General features: G+C 40.6%; 2 protein-coding genes across 3 annotated transcripts in view; both read right to left on the reverse strand.

The window, feature by feature from the left end:
• ugp2b (UDP-glucose pyrophosphorylase 2b) overlaps window positions 1–12,571 on the reverse strand; it is a 19,388-nt gene extending 6,817 nt beyond the window's left edge. Inside the window, exons 1-5 of one of the 2 annotated variants that reach the window (XM_020601802.1) lie at window positions 12,284–12,571; window positions 10,352–10,479; window positions 9,839–9,946; window positions 6,846–7,031; window positions 2,873–3,006 (exon numbers count right to left, since the gene is read on the reverse strand). In XM_020601802.1, the coding sequence (XP_020457458.1) occupies window positions 2,873–3,006; window positions 6,846–7,031; window positions 9,839–9,946; window positions 10,352–10,450 (527 nt within the window). In that variant the 5' untranslated portion in view covers window positions 10,451–10,479; window positions 12,284–12,571. Of the gene's footprint in view, window positions 1–2,872; window positions 3,007–6,845; window positions 7,032–9,838; window positions 9,947–10,351; window positions 10,480–11,422; window positions 11,762–12,283 lie in introns of those variants that run through there. The other variant, XM_020601801.1, reaches the window with a different exon arrangement.
• Window positions 12,572–13,439: 868 nt separating this feature from the next.
• mdh1ab (malate dehydrogenase 1Ab, NAD (soluble)) overlaps window positions 13,440–16,868 on the reverse strand; it is a 5,687-nt gene continuing 2,258 nt past the window's right edge. The window contains exons 4-9 of the mRNA XM_020601798.1: window positions 16,701–16,868; window positions 16,312–16,434; window positions 15,990–16,166; window positions 14,813–14,926; window positions 14,187–14,276; window positions 13,440–13,745 (exon numbers count right to left, since the gene is read on the reverse strand). Of these exons, the coding sequence (XP_020457454.1) occupies window positions 13,623–13,745; window positions 14,187–14,276; window positions 14,813–14,926; window positions 15,990–16,166; window positions 16,312–16,434; window positions 16,701–16,868 (795 nt within the window). The 3' untranslated portion in view covers window positions 13,440–13,622. The remainder of the gene's footprint in view (window positions 13,746–14,186; window positions 14,277–14,812; window positions 14,927–15,989; window positions 16,167–16,311; window positions 16,435–16,700) is intronic.

Below are 16,868 nucleotides of genomic sequence, written 5' to 3' on the forward strand. Positions count from 1 at the left end.
AAAAATTTTAACAATTTAGACTGTATGAAAGCTCCATTGGTGTGATCCCTGTACCCCATCTTATGCACAATTCTTATCGCTCTTTTTTGTAATATATACAATGGTTGAAGTGAGCTTTTGTATGTATTTCCCCAGTTTTTTTAATGCAGGGTGTATTGAACGGACTGCCCTGGGAAGATGTTTCAGATGAGTGTTTACTCAGACTTCAAACAGGATTTAAATCATTACTGAGTCACACCCGACAACAGTTTCCCTGTTGTGGATCCAGTATTGCTTCTTTAGAAGGAACAGCTATTCCTTCCAGGGTACACAAAATCATGAACATACAGTGCCTTGCGAAAGTATTCGGCCCCCTTTAACTTTGCGACCTTTTGCCACATTTCAGGCTTCAAACATAAAGATATAAAACTGTAATTTTTTGTGAAGAATCAACAACAAGTGGGACACAATCATGAAGTGGAACGAAATTTATTGGATATTTCAAACTTTTTTAACAAATAAAAAACTGAAAAATTGGGCGTGCAAAATTATTCAGCCCCTTTACTTTCAGTGCAGCAAACTCACTCCAGAAGTTCAGTGAGGATCTCTGAATGATCCAATGTTGACCTAAATGACTAATGATGATAAATAGAATCCACCTGTGTGTAATCAAGTCTCCATATAAATGCACCTGCACTGTGATAGTCTCAGAGCTCCGTTTAAAGCGCAGAGAGCATCATGAAGAACAAAGAACACACCAGGCAGGTCTCTACCAAGACCTGGCCGTCCCTCTAAACTTTCAGCTCATACAAGGAGAAGACTGATCAGAGATGCAGCCAAGAGGCCCATGATCACTCTGGATGAACTGCAGAGATCTACAGCTGAGGTGGGAGACTCTGTCCATAGGACAACAATCAGTCGTATACTGCACAAATCTGGCCTTTATGGAAGAGTGGCAAGAAGAAAGCCATTTCTTAAAGATATCCATAAAAAGTGTCGTTTAAAGTTTGCCACAAGCCACCTGGGAGACACACCAAACATGTGGAAGAAGGTGCTCTGGTCAGATGAAACCAAAATCGAACTTTTTGGCAACAATGCAAAACGTTATGTTTGGCGTAAAAGAAACACAGCTGATCACCCTGAACACACCATCCCCACTGTCAAACATGGTGGTGGCAGCATCCTGGTTTGGGCCTGCTTTTCTTCAGCAGGGACCGGGAAGATGGTTAAAATTGATGGGAAGATGGATGGAGCCAAATACAGGACCATTCTGGAAGGAAACCTGATGGAGTCTGCAAAAGACCTGAGACTGGGACGGAGATTTGTCTTCCAACAAGACAATGATCCAAAACATAAAGCAAAATCTACAATGGAATGGTTCACAAATAAACATATCCAGGTGTTAGAATGGCCAAGTCAAAGTCCAGACCTGAATCCAATCGAGAATCTGTGGAAAGAACTGAAAACTGCTGTTCACAAACGCTCTCTATCCAACCTCACTGAGCTCGAGCTGTTTTGCAAGGCGGAATGGGCAAAAATTTCAGTCTCTTGATGTGCAAAACTGATAGAGACATACCCCAAGTGACTTACAGCTGTAATCGCAGCAAAAGGTGGCGCTACAAAGTATTAACTTAAGGGGGCTGAATAATTTTGCACGGCCAATTTTTCAGTTTTTTATTTGTTAAAAACGTTTGAAATATCCAATAAATTTCGTTCCACTTCATGATTGTGTCCCACTTGTTGTTGATTCTTCACAAAAAATTACAGTTTTATATCTTTATGTTTGAAGCCTGAAATGTGGCAAAAGGTCGCAAAGTTCAAGGGGGCCGAATACTTTCGCAAGGCACTGTATGTTTTCTCAAACAGTGATTTGGATTAATTATCTTCTTTTACATCAGTATAGTAACAGCTGAGCTGTTAATTGATGACACCAGTGAAGTGGCCATTTCTTATTCTCAATCAGGGTTAGAATGTGTTTTAATCAGTCCTGAGCACAAACCACTGCAGCAGCTCTAACCATCTCTAACCAGTCGAGTTCATGTGGGGAAACGGATTCTCTGCATCATAAAAGCATTAAAAATAAATTGTGTTCTGAAACCTGCATTGTTGACATTAACTTATGTTCTTCCTCTTCTCCAATTATACTGGTGCACTGCTACGTCTTAGGGTAGTCTTCCAATGTATCCTCTAATTGGCAGGGGGTGGTATCACTTAAACTGCTGGGTACATTTTGTGTGGTGGATAAAAGAAATTGTTTTGCTCTCACCAGCTGGAACACCAGGTAGCAGCTGAATTGAACCGGCCTTTTATGAATTACTCTCATGACCTTGAGCACAGACGTCTCTTTGTTCTCCTATTCACTGACATTTCGATTAGTCAGCTGCTTTCTCTCTGACATTACTTTCTAGTGCTACCATGCTATTGTCCCAAACTGCTTTGTACCACACAGAACATACAAGTGCTTTAAATAATTCAAATGAAAGCTTAAAAAACAAATTCTGTTTGACTGACAAATTGGAGACGCCAAGGAATTAAGTATGAATGGCTTTCTCCATACATGGCACTTCCTGTCTGGGAGCTGCTGTTCTTGGCAGATTTAGTACATGAGCAGCACAGAGCTGGGTATTGTCCAATACTTAATACAAACCAGTTCTTTAATAGAGGAAGCTCAGCTCATTCAGTAGGTTTAGGTTCAGAAGTGCTAATCAGTAGGAAAAGTGTCAGACACATCTGCCAGCACTGAAACTAATTATTTCAGTTCCAAGTCTTCTGTCCAGTTTCATTTCTTGTATGACAGGAACCTCAGCATCCTCTTATCGCTGGTTGATGCAACCGTGTATCAGCATTGAGCCTGTCCAGAGTGTCTGCACCAGGCCCACTGTTACTGGCTCACCTGCTCTGGTTAAAGGTGTGTATCTTGACGCGGTGGTGCGTGTACTTCTGCAGGATCTTCTTTGTGTCTTCATCTGTGTTGAAAGAGTTCATGAGGACCAGGGGCACATCTGTGTTGTAAGTCTTGTTCAGGTGCTGTGGGACAATGGGAGAAAACATTACAGGGATTTATGGAAAACAAGACAGTACAGACTTGTGTATGTGCATGTGGAGGTAAGTAGGTGTTTGAGTGTATGCAGATGCACACTAGATAGCAGATATTATTAGAGGTGTCCAAGAATCATCAGATGTTTTCTCTAGATGCTAAAGATGAAATCTAAAACTGTATAAATATGGGATTTTTCACATTGGATTCATGCAGTTACAGTAATACTTCAGTTATATCTTCTGTAATTGTTAATACCCCGCAGAGCCTAAATGTCGTTTCAGAACTTTTTTCACACCATCATTTTGGCCTTTAAAATATAAAATTCTGAAAAATGTCAATTTAACCAGAACCAGTGTGACACATCTAATTTAGTCTGACAACAGTAAACAGTCCAGTACTATTATAGAGAACTGAGAAAACCATCACATGTTCACATCTGTGGTACCACAGCTTGAGAAGTTCTGGCCCTTTTGCTTAAGAAATGGCTAAAACACTTGCTAGATTATCAAAATTCATGTCAACAGCTCTGTAATATGTCGTCTAAAACTACCAAAACCAGCCTGCTTTTGTAACTTGTGTTGTAGGTAAAGTGTAATGAGGACTGCATTTGTTACTGGTTACTCCCAACAAGTCTGGAGATCTCTGATCTTAAAAACTGCCCTGGATCTTTAAGCTATTCTGAGCAAAGGCCACCCCCGAACTGCACTCTTTTATAACTACTTAACTCAACTTGTTTAAGCTGGCAGATCTAATAATAAGACAGTCACTCAGGTGAAAGTAGTGCATTTTCTGCAGCCAGGTGGCAACGTTCCAGTGACCCTGAGTTTGGTCCAATCTTCCCCAGTCGGTTCTCAGTGAGAGCGCACAGGTCTCTGCACTGAAATGGTCAAAAATAAACGTGCATGAGGAAGTGTGATGGCTGAGAGTGGTGTTCTCTCACAGGAGACACAGTTAGGGGGCCGGTATGTGCATGGCACCCATTTTCTCTCTTGCTAAATAGGCTGATTGAGTCAGGATGTAATGGAACCAGACCTGAGCAGCGACTCGGACACAGAGAGCAGTGTGCTGGCTGGAGAGAACTGTCCCTCAGGGCAGCTATGAACACCCAAAATAAACTCAATTACACAACACCGTTCTGTGCAAACCAGCATCACTGACCAGACTGACAAGTTTTCTCTACAGCATATTAATGCTCAAGTGTTTCGAAATCTAAAATTCAAAATGTATTTGTCCACCAGTGATGTTTGAGTCAACATAGTAAAAAGATTTGCATATAGTCCATGAAACATCTTGATAGGCCTACATGGTGACGGGTACAAATAAGCACACTTTCCTCTCCTTCAGCACACAACCTGCTCTGTTTCCCTGCCAACGCCTGCCTGCACACCAGCAGATCCTCTTTCACTACAGCTCGCACCAGATATCACCTTGAACACGTCTCTCACCCAGCGGCTCATGATGGAGGATGACATGTATGCAGCATTATGGAGAGAAGCAGAGGGAAACACAGGTGCTTGTAACTTTCCCCTTTATTCCTTTAACTTAAATCCTGTACTTTTTACCTGAGGTAAAACAGAAAAGTCTCAGTTCATCTATTAGTCAAAAGTCTCAGTCTGAAAGCATAATAAAGCACTATTCAAACACGCCTAAGGCACACAGATGTTTTGCATAACATCACATCCTAGTCCTCTACTCCTCCCATCCTGACATCAATGACATCATTCTGGTGTGGTAATTTTGTTTGGTACTCTGATCACCGAGTCACGCAATACCGAGCGGCTGATCCTCCTGCCAAGCCTGGGCCACAGCAGCATCTTTAAAGGAGAGCTGTCAGCTACTCTGTGAGAGAAGAACAATGTAAAGCTTGTGAGGAGTTGTTTAAAAAAAAAAAACCCATAAAGCTAATGTCCAGTGATGGATTTACAAGATGCGATATGAAAAAAAACTCCCAAGACAAAGTGAGATTTAGTTGAAGTGTCAGAGCTGCCTGATCAGATCCATAATTTTTTCTAAAATGAAGCTCCACAGACAGTTTATTTGGCTTTTCTGCCAAACTGAAATGACTAGGTTTGCTGGTTGGGTAAAAGGTTTTGGGAGGAATATGTGATTCTGTCTGTCTGTGATTAAAATCATGCGTCTGTCCTGCTCTTTCCTCACTGCGGAGTGAGAGTAGACTTTCCACTCTCTCTGAGTTATTCCTAAGTTAGTCTGAGACTGCCGGCCCTGCTATATCTGTACACTACGTTCATACTGTGCCAGCACAGGAGAGACGTCTGGGTGATGTAAAACGCAAACGATCACAATCACCTTTATTGGCCAAGTACATTTAAACACACAAGGAAATTGACTCCATACAGAGGGTCTCGATATGCTTTCATAAGCAAGACCAGGCCTGAAGTCCACTGAGTGGGAGTATACATCACAACAGTCCTTTAAGATTTGTCAAACCTAGTATTCTTTGACTAAATTTAGAATGACCCACAGACCAAACAAAACAGAACCTGCTGTACTGCAACAATTATTAGCACGCAGTTTGAGGCATCACGGTGTACAAGAGATTTGAGATGCTGACTGTGTAATTTTCAAGTTAAAGTGTGTGGTAAGATGGGATTCTTCTGACTGGTTGATCCACATCCAAATCATTAAAATATCAGGAATTGATCCACATCCAAATCATTAAAATATCTGGAACACCTTAGTGGAAGAGCAACATTTATGTCATGTATTCTGAATTGCAATGGTAGCAGGTACACTAGTCTTTGAAATCTTTAACAGCACTTGACAGATCTCTACCTCTCTATTTTAGAGCTACAGTAGTGAACAGTGAACCTTCATGGTAATCCCATCTCTCTGACTCCTTGGCCGCCCACCAGGAGCCGGGGGGAGACCACTTTTGCTGTAATATGGCACTATGCAAATAAAATTGAATTGAAGTAAAGTGGTGTTAGGGCTGTGTAATTAATCAAATTTTCGATTTCGAGGCTCAACGATCACAAAAATGGTGTAATCGATTATTCCGTTTTTTAAAGTTATTTTGGCCTGCGTTCACGCATCCACACTTTCACTTTCGCTTGTCGTATCTGATCGCATTTAAAAATCAGCGTGAGGGAAGATGGCAGAAAAAGAGCAGCCACAGAAGTCTTTGGTCAACAAAAAAGGTAGAAGGAATTCTGTTGTCTGGGAACATTTTGCATTCGAAGAAGTGGGCGTGGATCAAAAACATAGTACATGCAAGATTTGCTACGCGGTTGTGTCGGCACCGGCTGGTAACACCACAAATCTTTTCAACCATTTAAAATTCAAACACAAACCGACATGTGACCAACTAATAAACAAACAGAAAGAAGGACATTTTGGCCATGTTGAAACATGTTTACTTAGGCTAAAGTTGAAGTGAAACTTAGTTTCTGTTAGTTCTAAGCCATGGTGTGCCAGCCTTAAAATATTATTGGACTTAGTTACTGACTGGAATTTTATTGTTAATTATGTAATGTAGAAATGTTGTAAAATGTTTAGAATTTTTCAGTTTGTTAAGGCACATACATGAGCAAACTTATTTTGTTCTAATTTATTTATTATTTTATTTATTACTTGTTTTTTAAAAAAGTTGTGGAAGTGCACTACATTGTTGGTCTTGTTTGCCTTTATCTGTTTTATCTGTCTTAATCTGTTTTTCACTGTTCTGTTCAATAAATACAACATATTTCCAAAGTCAATGAGTAATCGTGTAAAATAATCGTGATTTCAATCATGACCAAAATAATCGTGATTATGATTTTTTCCATAATCGAGCAGCCCTAAGTGGTGTATTACTAGGTTTCTGTACCTCTATTTGCTGCACAGTGAGATCCAGGAAGGTGTTCTCGTTGCGAACGCTGATCAGGCTCTTGGGGCCCTTGCATCCCATGCTAGTGCCCAGGCCTCCGTTCAGCTTCACCACCACCAGTTTGTTCAGGCTGTTGGCCACGCTGTCTGGCAGGCCTCGTGCAGCGACTTTATCGTAGGGCTGGATCTGGAGGAGGGAGAGAGCAGGCAGAAGGGTCAGAGAACCAGCAGGTATACCTACCTACTGTTTAAATAACTTTACTCTTCTTGTAATTTTGACAATAATTGGACTTTTGGTGCACAGAAAAGTGTTTCTAAGTGTTGTGTTTCTGCATCTCCTCGAAGAGATCAGCTCAGTATTTATGGGAATTTGATTTCTTCTTTTCTTGGAATTGTTTGCTTTTTGCAAACAAACTAGTAACTAACAGTCTTTAGACATGCGGAGCAGAGACTTTACCAGCTGTGTGGGCTGATTAATTACCAGCTGAGCAATGTAATGGGCTGAATAGATGTGGAATTGTGAAAATGTCTGCTACAAAGTGCTGTCTTGAAACTAGAAAGGAAATGCAACTGTACATGTATAAAACACAAAAGATATAAGACATGTTTGGTGGCATTTTTTTGTGTGAATGGTGCAGATAATAGTATTATGGTGGCTTAATGCACAATGGCAAGGCAGTAAAAATCACAGGCGTATGGCCTGTGTGAGTGTGTGTTGCCATATTACTGGGTCATTAACCAGCTCTCACATTAGCATATTCATGCAGTGAGATAGCAGCAAGATCTGTTTTCACCAGAGACTCACTGATTTTCCACTATTGTTGTTTCATCCAGGTCGAATGAATTTCTTCTTTAAAAACCAAGTATTTTAAAAAATGCAACATAGCACAGGAGCATCCAGGGATGTTAAATTCTAACCAGATGTTTTAACAGCCTTTTTCCTGTTACAGTAGCATGTGAGTGAATGTTTCAGTGTTTGTCCAGTTCTGTGTGAGTCTGCCTGCATAATTCTACAAGAAATGTGCCGGCGCTCTCAGTGATTTCTGACTGGAGCGTATACGTGGGCGAGGACATGAAAAGTCAGAGAGTCATCCTGTGTCCTTTCCTGGTAAAAGCACAGTTACTAATCAGTGACAGCGGACACACAACAGACCTAGTGGAAACAAATGCCCTCTCCTGTGGTGTTCACCTTCCCTCACTCCACATGGAGATGAGGTTACAAATACAACAGACAATCTCGACACAGCTGCTGCTCACTCTCTGTCCTTCACAGAGACACAAAATGTTTGCAGTGGAGGACAAAAAAATGTTTCTTGGTCAAAAGTTGGGAAATGCATTAACTGACTTGCATAAAAGGAATGCAGAGAGCCGGTAAAACTATTGATACAAGAGTAAAAAAAAAAAAAAGATACAGGGGAAAAGAAGGGCTGTGGGGGTGGGTGTGGGGGTGGTGAAATATTTTTCAGCTAGGATGTCTATCCCATCTCTAAACCCCTGGAGGATTAATGTTTCCACTACCAGATGTTCATTTTCCATTCTGAACACGATGTAGATGGGGACTGCTTTTTTCTTTCCTCCTGTGTCTGTGTTAAATTTGCGTTCCCAGCTACTCCAGCCATGTTAACAGAATTCAGTGGGCCTGCAGAAAACACCTCTTCGGTCATAAGACACTGCTGTGTTATTTTTATTTTTAAAGCTGTCGGTTCTAGTGCAAACTGCTGTTTTTGTTATTCCCTTTGACTGATGAGCTGCTGTGAGCTGTAGGAGTGGGCCCCTGAAAGAAATCCACAGGATGTTGTATCTAGAACAGAGAGAGTCCAGTGATGGCTTAGGAATTTGGACTGACTCAGGTACATGCCAGGAGGATTTGAAAGGTTATACAACCAAAATATGGATTGCACAATTTGTTAATCAGAATCAGTGGAGGAAGGTGCGACATCATGCATGACTGGAGACAAAACTGCACTGTTATCACATGTGCTGTTGAAAGACATGGTATTATAACTTGGAGAATTGCATACTAAATATTCAATTTGTTGCCGACTTAGCTATGAAGGGTTTAAAGTTTCCATCATGTGATGGCTCAAAACTTATCCTGTTTGCCTTGTCTTTATATCCTGTATGAGTACACACTGGAACTTCCCTATTTCAGAATCTGGCTCTTACAGGGACACAAAACATACAAGAAGACAACTGGGAAATATAATTCAAATAATTCAAGTTAAATTTACAAATGCAACCCTAACGCTAACATGAACCTGCCTTTAAAACATTAAGGGAGTGCCACAGGGTTCTGTATTTGGTCCACTATTATTTACAACCTACACAAACAACCGATACCTCATGAGACTCTATTGAAATTCAATGAAATTCAGTCCTTTTGGGTGAGCTAATCATAAGTAGCTGTCCAACAAGTGAAAGGAACTCAACACGTTGAGAAGGTTAAAAGGAGGAGTGCCAACAGGCCCACAGGCACAGTGAATCTGATACTACCACACTGCTGACTTTGATGTCAGACAATCTTATCAGTGGGACATCTTTCCACCTTCATATAATGTCATAAAGGGATTTGCATTTTCCATTTACACAATTATTGGTGCACACTTGCCATCTGTGGAATCTGTGCCTAGTTAAAATTGTATTTTCATATGTTACAATGACATCAGTTTTTGTTTCATATACTGTACATGCTCCAATCCTGTTCCCCACAATCTGATTTGATTTGATTTGATTTATTCTTTCAAACATGCAGAACAATGACATCAACACACACATAATTATAATTACACAAGCCATAATTACACAAGCCAACCACTGCTAATCAATAATCAGTTTGCTTATACCCGCACATGTTTGAATGGAGTAGGAAGAAGTCAGTCTACATAAACTGATGACCAAATCATATGTATATTGCTGTGCTTGCAGCCAGATGTGAGCTAGATTGAACATATAAAATGCTGAAAGTCACAACAACATGCACAGACACACACTTACTGAGTCTTCAGGGGGTCTTTGTATCTTGATCCACTCAACCGAGGGCCCCTTCACCTGCAGAAATCTGTGGAAAAGATTCTTGAAGCCCTCAAAGTCTTTCTTGGCCACCTGAAAAATACAAGTATTTTACACTATTTTAACTTTAATTCATTTCAGAAAGGTTTGCCAAAACACTAATACAGTTTTGCTCAACCACAATTTTAATTTGCTTCTCTAGGAAGATGAAAAATGTATGAATTCTTTCTCAAAGTGTACCAATTACCTACCAGGTTTTTAAGTAGGATAAATGAACACACATTTTTCCATTAGTGATTCACACTGTGGTTCTCAATCCGAAAAATTGATAAAAATATGACTTAGTTACATGTGTCTTTAAGCATGTAGGTGGATCCCTCATGGCACTGCATTATAGGATGTGTCACTTCTGTGTATTCACAGTATTTGTGTGTGACCCCCACACCCTCAAAATTACAACCAGCTGGTCAAAGACACAGAGACCCAGTGATAGTGTACCTCTCTCTCTGGCCCTGTGGTGGTGTCCAACATTTTCTGCAGCTCAGTGTACATGGAGTTCTCCAGCTGCTGCCGCATCATTTCCTGGAAATGAGCCATCCCTTTGTTGAGCTCACCTTTACTCAGACCTGGACAAGCAGGATAGAGGAAGAGGACAAGACAAGGTTTTATACAGCTGCAACTTACTGAGTTACTCTGGATCCTCAAAATGCTTATGAACACAGTTATTTAAATATATAATGTGTGTGTGTGTGTATATACAGTATATACATACATATATATACACACACACTTTGTCTCGGACAATATTTGACATCCTTATATACAGTAGGTCACAACTGACACGACTTAAAGCCAACATATCTGTAAAAACAGCACAAGCACTTCTAAGCCTAGAGACTTGACTTAACAACTAGCACTGTTTGGTCTTTGGTCAAACAGGGCCCCCCCCGCTACAAACACTTTACTTTGCTGTATGAGATTAATGTTGTTAAAACCAAAAAAATATATATAATGCAGTTACAACAGACGTGCCAGCAGAACTAAAGGCCTTCTGTGTTGCTCACTTAGAAAAGTAATGAGTCACATGAAAGTAAAGTAGTAATGTAATTGTAGTTACGACATACTGGGGCATATCATATGGATCTGAGTAAAAACACTGTGAGAGACCTTGTGAATCACACCATAACTCTGCATGGTATTGTGTAGTAGAGGGATTAACCAGAGTAACCTTACATCAGAATAATTCACTGTTTCTGGCCTAAAGCCAGAAATGACACCAGGAAGCAGCCATGCCTTCACCATTCTGATATAAAGTGACAATGGCACATCGCCAGACAGGAGAAATCCACAGTGAACCACATTCCATAGATTTCACAATCTTTTCAGTATCTTGTTTAATGTAGACATCATTCTTTTATATATTATCTTGACTCCATGTTATCAAGGGCAAACAAATACTAGGTGCCAGTTTACCCATCTCAATTTCACAGATTTTTTGAAGGGGGGGGGGTTAAGGTAGACTTTTGAAGCACATTCAAAGGTTAAAATACCCTCCACAACATCACTTACCTTCTAAATAAAGTGTCATGTTTGAGCTCGAGTTCTGTTACACATATGATTAAGTAATAAAATCACTTCGAGTTAAGTATTCCAGAAAGTATTCACTGTAAAAATCGATATGTCATTGAGCCTACATCCCGTAAATGAACATAAAAAAAGCTTCCTGGAAGTATCCTAAGACCAGTCTTTCATTCAGAGGCGTAAAACCCTTAAGTCCACTCTGGAGGATACGACATCCTGACTACCCCATATAAAAAGTAAACCAAGAACAACACATTGATAGGATCACAGATATCTCTCTGGGCAGCAACCAAACGAACGTGAGCTGGCTCTGATCTAGCACGATCTTTATTGCTGCCAGTGCCTGCCTCTCATTCTCCAGCCCTATGTTGTAATCTACGTCACAAGTCTTGGTTGTGATTCCAACTTCCGGATAGTTGTTTTTTTTTTTTTCCCTCGCCTACGCATTTTTTTCCAAAACCTTATCGGCGATTTTCAGACCACTTACTTAACACCGCTAACAAACATCCAGTCAACCAGCACCTAACTAGTCTCTTCACCAGCACTGCCTGCGTGCCTGCACAGGCTGCGGAAATGAGAGACTATGGATGTATTTACTCCACAATGATTGCACGTAAACGCTGCCTGCAGGGTACATCCATAACACATATAAAGATAACTCAAATCACCGGGGGTACCATGAACACCGCACGGATAAAACGACCTTTTTTCGATAAATGTCTAATAGAAGAGCTATGCGATAGCTAAACTGATGATACGATCCAGTAGTCACAAGTGAAGCGATGTCGAGGAATACAGTAAAGAGACAAAGTGAGAAGACACTGTTAGATTAAGAACCATTTTTCTTACACTCTACGCTGAAGGATGTTGGAGGAAGGTCGATGGGTTCGGCCTGGTCCGGCGAGTGTGAAGGACCTCTATAATCCAGCAGAGGACACAGACAGCGGGGTTCACAAATATATGATGTTGTTTAACAGGGTTTCACCTTAAAACACTGGCTTGCTGTTTCCCTTTGATATCGATGAATAAAATTCAAAACTGGGTAAAACTGAAGAAATTTTAAAAAAGATAACAGTTTCAAGGATATTTTACGCTACAGTGCTATACGAACAAGGGGCGAATCGAAGCGCTGCAGGACCGCAGCCAATGAAAAGGCTGCATTCCTGTGACGCAAATTTACCCACCAATACATTTCTGCTACGTGTGACATATTTTCTGACAATTCCGGGTATATTAGAAATAAAACAAAAATGAAATGCCCGCATATTCATACTGATATCACAAAGGAGTTAAGTATCAGTCAATTTTTTAAAGTACACTGATATGTTACAATTAGTTGTAATCAAATTGGCTTTGCAGCATTCAACATTCCACTAATGCCTATACACTAGGTTTACTTCATTAATGTGGGAATAGTTCGTTTATATTGTTGATTTACGTCTTAACTAACAGTGGTTATAAACTCTATTGTGAATTTGACTAGCAACAGATGTTTCATAATCATGCCTCATGCAGATGTGAAGCAATTGGAACGGCTGTCCCTGCTTGGAAAAAATATGACACTGCACTAAAGGCCAGATTAACCTCCTAGAAGCCTCAGGAGGACCCCCACTGACTGTTGTACTTTATGTGGCATTTTCAGTATTTTCCTCAGGCACCCAAAATCAAGCACTATCATACAGCAAACATGAGTAAATGTTTAGCTGACTGACAGAATATTAATTGATAGCAATTTTTATAATTTATTCTTTGAAGTAATTTAGGCAAAAAAGATAAATTGAATTATGATTTGCTATTTTTCACACACTCCAACTAATTTCAGACAATCAATAACCACAACAATATTATTGAGTTTTTATTGGGTCAACTTAACAGATGTCCTATTCAGTGTTTGAAGACTTAGTGCATCACCGAGTATATGCAACACCCATCCATTTACTTATCCCAGAGAAAAACTACAGGAAAATAGCTTGTAATAAATTTGGTGGCAATGTGCAGAGACTCCTTTTTTTTTTTAGAAACATAGCCTCCCAACACACACGTATTATTCCAACTTTACACTCGTTCTCTCTCTGTCTCACATATGTGCACACAGTAATGCAGGGGCTGGTGGAGTGCTTTATCACAGGCGTGCATCTGGGGTTTTAGGACTGTCTAAAAGCTGGTCAGATGGCTCTGGAGGGTCTAGTCATACTCCCAGGAAAGCCACAGCTGTGTCTCTCTCCTCTATCAACTCTGCTGCTGTGGCATCCATCTTTGTTCGAGAAAAGTCATTGATGGCTAGACCTTCCACAATCTTCCAGGTTTTGTCCTGAGGAAACAGCATAATTTCATAAGTTTTGTATTTTGGGACATATGCAAGAAAACCCTCTATATTTATTTTTTGAATTCATCCAATGGAAAAACGTGGACCTGCAGATGTTTAACTTCTCACCTTTCTACAGTGCAAGACTCTGTGATACTGCTGCTGGGTTACAAGTGTAACAATGTCAATTCTGGCTACACCAAACCACACTCTGTGATATTTGGTGTGGTCAGAGATGAAAACAGTCTTGATACTAACCAGAGAAGCTCAGAAAACTTATTTTAGTCTGGTGTTACTAATTTCCATTGATGAAAGTATCTTTTCCATAGCTGTTCATTGTTTCACATTTTAAAGACAAAGAATGTAAAACAGTAGTTCTGAAAAATTACATGACATGCAAGAAACACCTTTAGCTGTGTTCCAAACAAAAGGACAGATCAGTCTCACCTTGATCTGAACAGGGAATGAGTAGATGAGGTCATCTGGGACTCCATAGGAGTTACCAGAGGAGAAAACACCCATTGAGGTGAACTCACCCTGAAAAAGGCAGAGAAACTGGTTCAAGTACTGAAATATAATGCTGCTTATTGAAAAGTACAAGGATGGACCAAAAATTAACTGTATGAATGTTGATGACAAACTGCTGTCAGACTAATGAAGCCATGATTACCCATGGGTTGTGAAATTGTGAGTATAAGCCTGATTTTAACTTCCACAGTTAGCAAAAAAAGAAGAAAAAACAGATTCATTACCCTTAATCAGCTCTTTAGACATGAATGTGTAAAAGAAGCCAAATTTCACCTAATTCACCACATTATCAAGGGATCCCAACAGTGCAACAGGCATTAGCAACCACTGAAATACATTTTTGATAGTTACAATTTGAATCTGTTAGGAGGTATGCACTCACTGAAGGCGACTAGAAAAATAGTGCTGCATATTAAATGAGGATCAGTAGTTTTACAACAGGCTGTTATTGTTGTTGGCAAAGACATAACCACTACTTGACAGTATGTGGCGACAGGCAGACATTCTCACATCATAATTACAGCAGCCATAAATATGGGGTTTACCTCAGGGGTGCCTGACCAAATGTCTCTCATGTGGTCACAGATAGCCTTGGCTGCAGACATGGCACTAGACAGCTTCCTGGCCTTGATGACTGCAGCGCCTCTCTGCTGCACTGTCTGCAACACAGGACTGTGGACTATTAAAATCCAGTGGCAATGTGAACAGAACTGAGCGTATGGATTAAAGGGTCAGTTCACCCCTTATCTGCTGTAACCCTCATGGTAATGACTTGTCCAGCTCGGATCTGTCTTATCTGTCAAAAATTATAATTACCTTTTGTAGTTTTTTTTTTTTTTTTACTTCTATGACAATTACCCAAGTTTGTAAACACAGTAGCAAGAGTCTGATTCAACTGCTCATATTGATGAACAGTGCAGATCTGTGACAACTATTTGGATCAGTGTGCATATGTTGACCATGCAGGTTTAATATAGTGTAAGCAGGAAGTTTTTCCATTTTAGTTACTCCTCTTATTAAATATGCCCTACATAAGTTGTGTGTAATTGTAAAATATATCACATACATTATAGTAAATTATAATCTGCACCTCCATCACTGGTTTGGCTCAGCAACCAAACAGGACAAGTACAGACTTCAGCAGACAGTCAGGACTGCAGAAAAGATCATTGGTGTGAACCTGCCCTCCATGGAGGACCTGTATACCTCACAGGTCAAAAGGAGGGTGGAGAGGATCACTGCTGACCCCTCACACCCTGGACACAATCTGTTTGAACTCCTCCCCTCTTGACGGTGTTACAGGTCACTGTGCACTAAGACAACCAGGCACAGGGACAGTTTCTGCCCCCAGGCTGTCACTCTGATGAACACTTAACCCACGACAGTATGATTGGACAATAACCCTCAGAGCAATACCTGTAAATATACCTCGTACAGATTATAGAGACTCGTACAGGTGTCTAGTTCTTAAATACTCTGTTTTATCCATATTTATCTCATTTCAGTGAACATTCCTTTGTTTGTCTGCATTGTTTACTGTCTGTTTATACTATTTATTTTGCATTGTTTGCACCGTTTGTTGCTGTTAATACTGCTTATTATATTACACAGCCTTATGCTGGTTTACTGTTTGCACATTGAGAGCCGATGTACCAGAGTCAAATTCCTCGTGTGTCTGTCACACCTGGCCAATAAAGCTGATTCTGATTATCATTAACTCACAGTGATGAAATCTCCTTTGAGCCAGGCATCATCCTTGACTACATCGAAGCAGGCGAGGTCACTACCAGACATGTTGACCAAGCAATGGTGCACATCTGGGTACTGGGTGGATGAGTGGTTACCCCATATGATCACATTCCTCACATGTGTGGCAGGAACGCCACAGCGTATTGCCACCTATAGGGCAGACAGAAATGTCAGGTTTCAGTGTCAGCTCAGGCAAAGAACTGACAAAGCGGCAGCTAAAAAGCTATGAGTCAAATTGGTAAAAGAAAGTGTGAATACAACTTGAAGTACAAACAGGAGCCTTTAAAGAACGCACCTGAGAGCGAGCCCTGTTATGATCCAGACGAGTGAGACAGGAGAAGTTCTCTTTGGGGATGGAGGGAGCAGACTTGGCTGCAATCAGACAGTTGGTATTGGCAGGGTTCCCCACAACTAGCACCTGAAAACACAAACACTTTAAAATACAACCTGAGTAACTCAGCTGACCCAATTCAAACTAAACACATTATTGTAACAGCTCACTAACAGTCCAGTGCTTGTCCTTGGGAAAGATTTGCTCCATTTAAAAGCAATGTTGCTGTAGATTTTACATCTTATTCTTACCAAAGAGGAGCCACTCAGCTTTCAGTAGAAAAGGAGAGGAGTGGATGTCTAATTGAATTTACCTGTCAGTGCATGAGAATGAACTGTGTGCTGTGGCATTACCTTGACACTCTTCTTGGCGTACTTCTCCAAAGCAGCTCCTTGGCTCTTGAATATGGCTACGTTGGCTTTGAGCAGGTCCTTCCTCTCCATGCCCTCCTTCCTGGGCATGGAGCCCACCAGGATGGCAGCATCCACGTCCCTGAAGCCCACCTCCAACTTGTCAGTGGG

The sequence above is a fragment of the Monopterus albus genome, unplaced genomic scaffold (genome assembly GCF_001952655.1).
Source record: "Monopterus albus unplaced genomic scaffold, M_albus_1.0 scaffold52.1, whole genome shotgun sequence".
Taxonomy (NCBI): domain Eukaryota; kingdom Metazoa; phylum Chordata; class Actinopteri; order Synbranchiformes; family Synbranchidae; genus Monopterus; species Monopterus albus.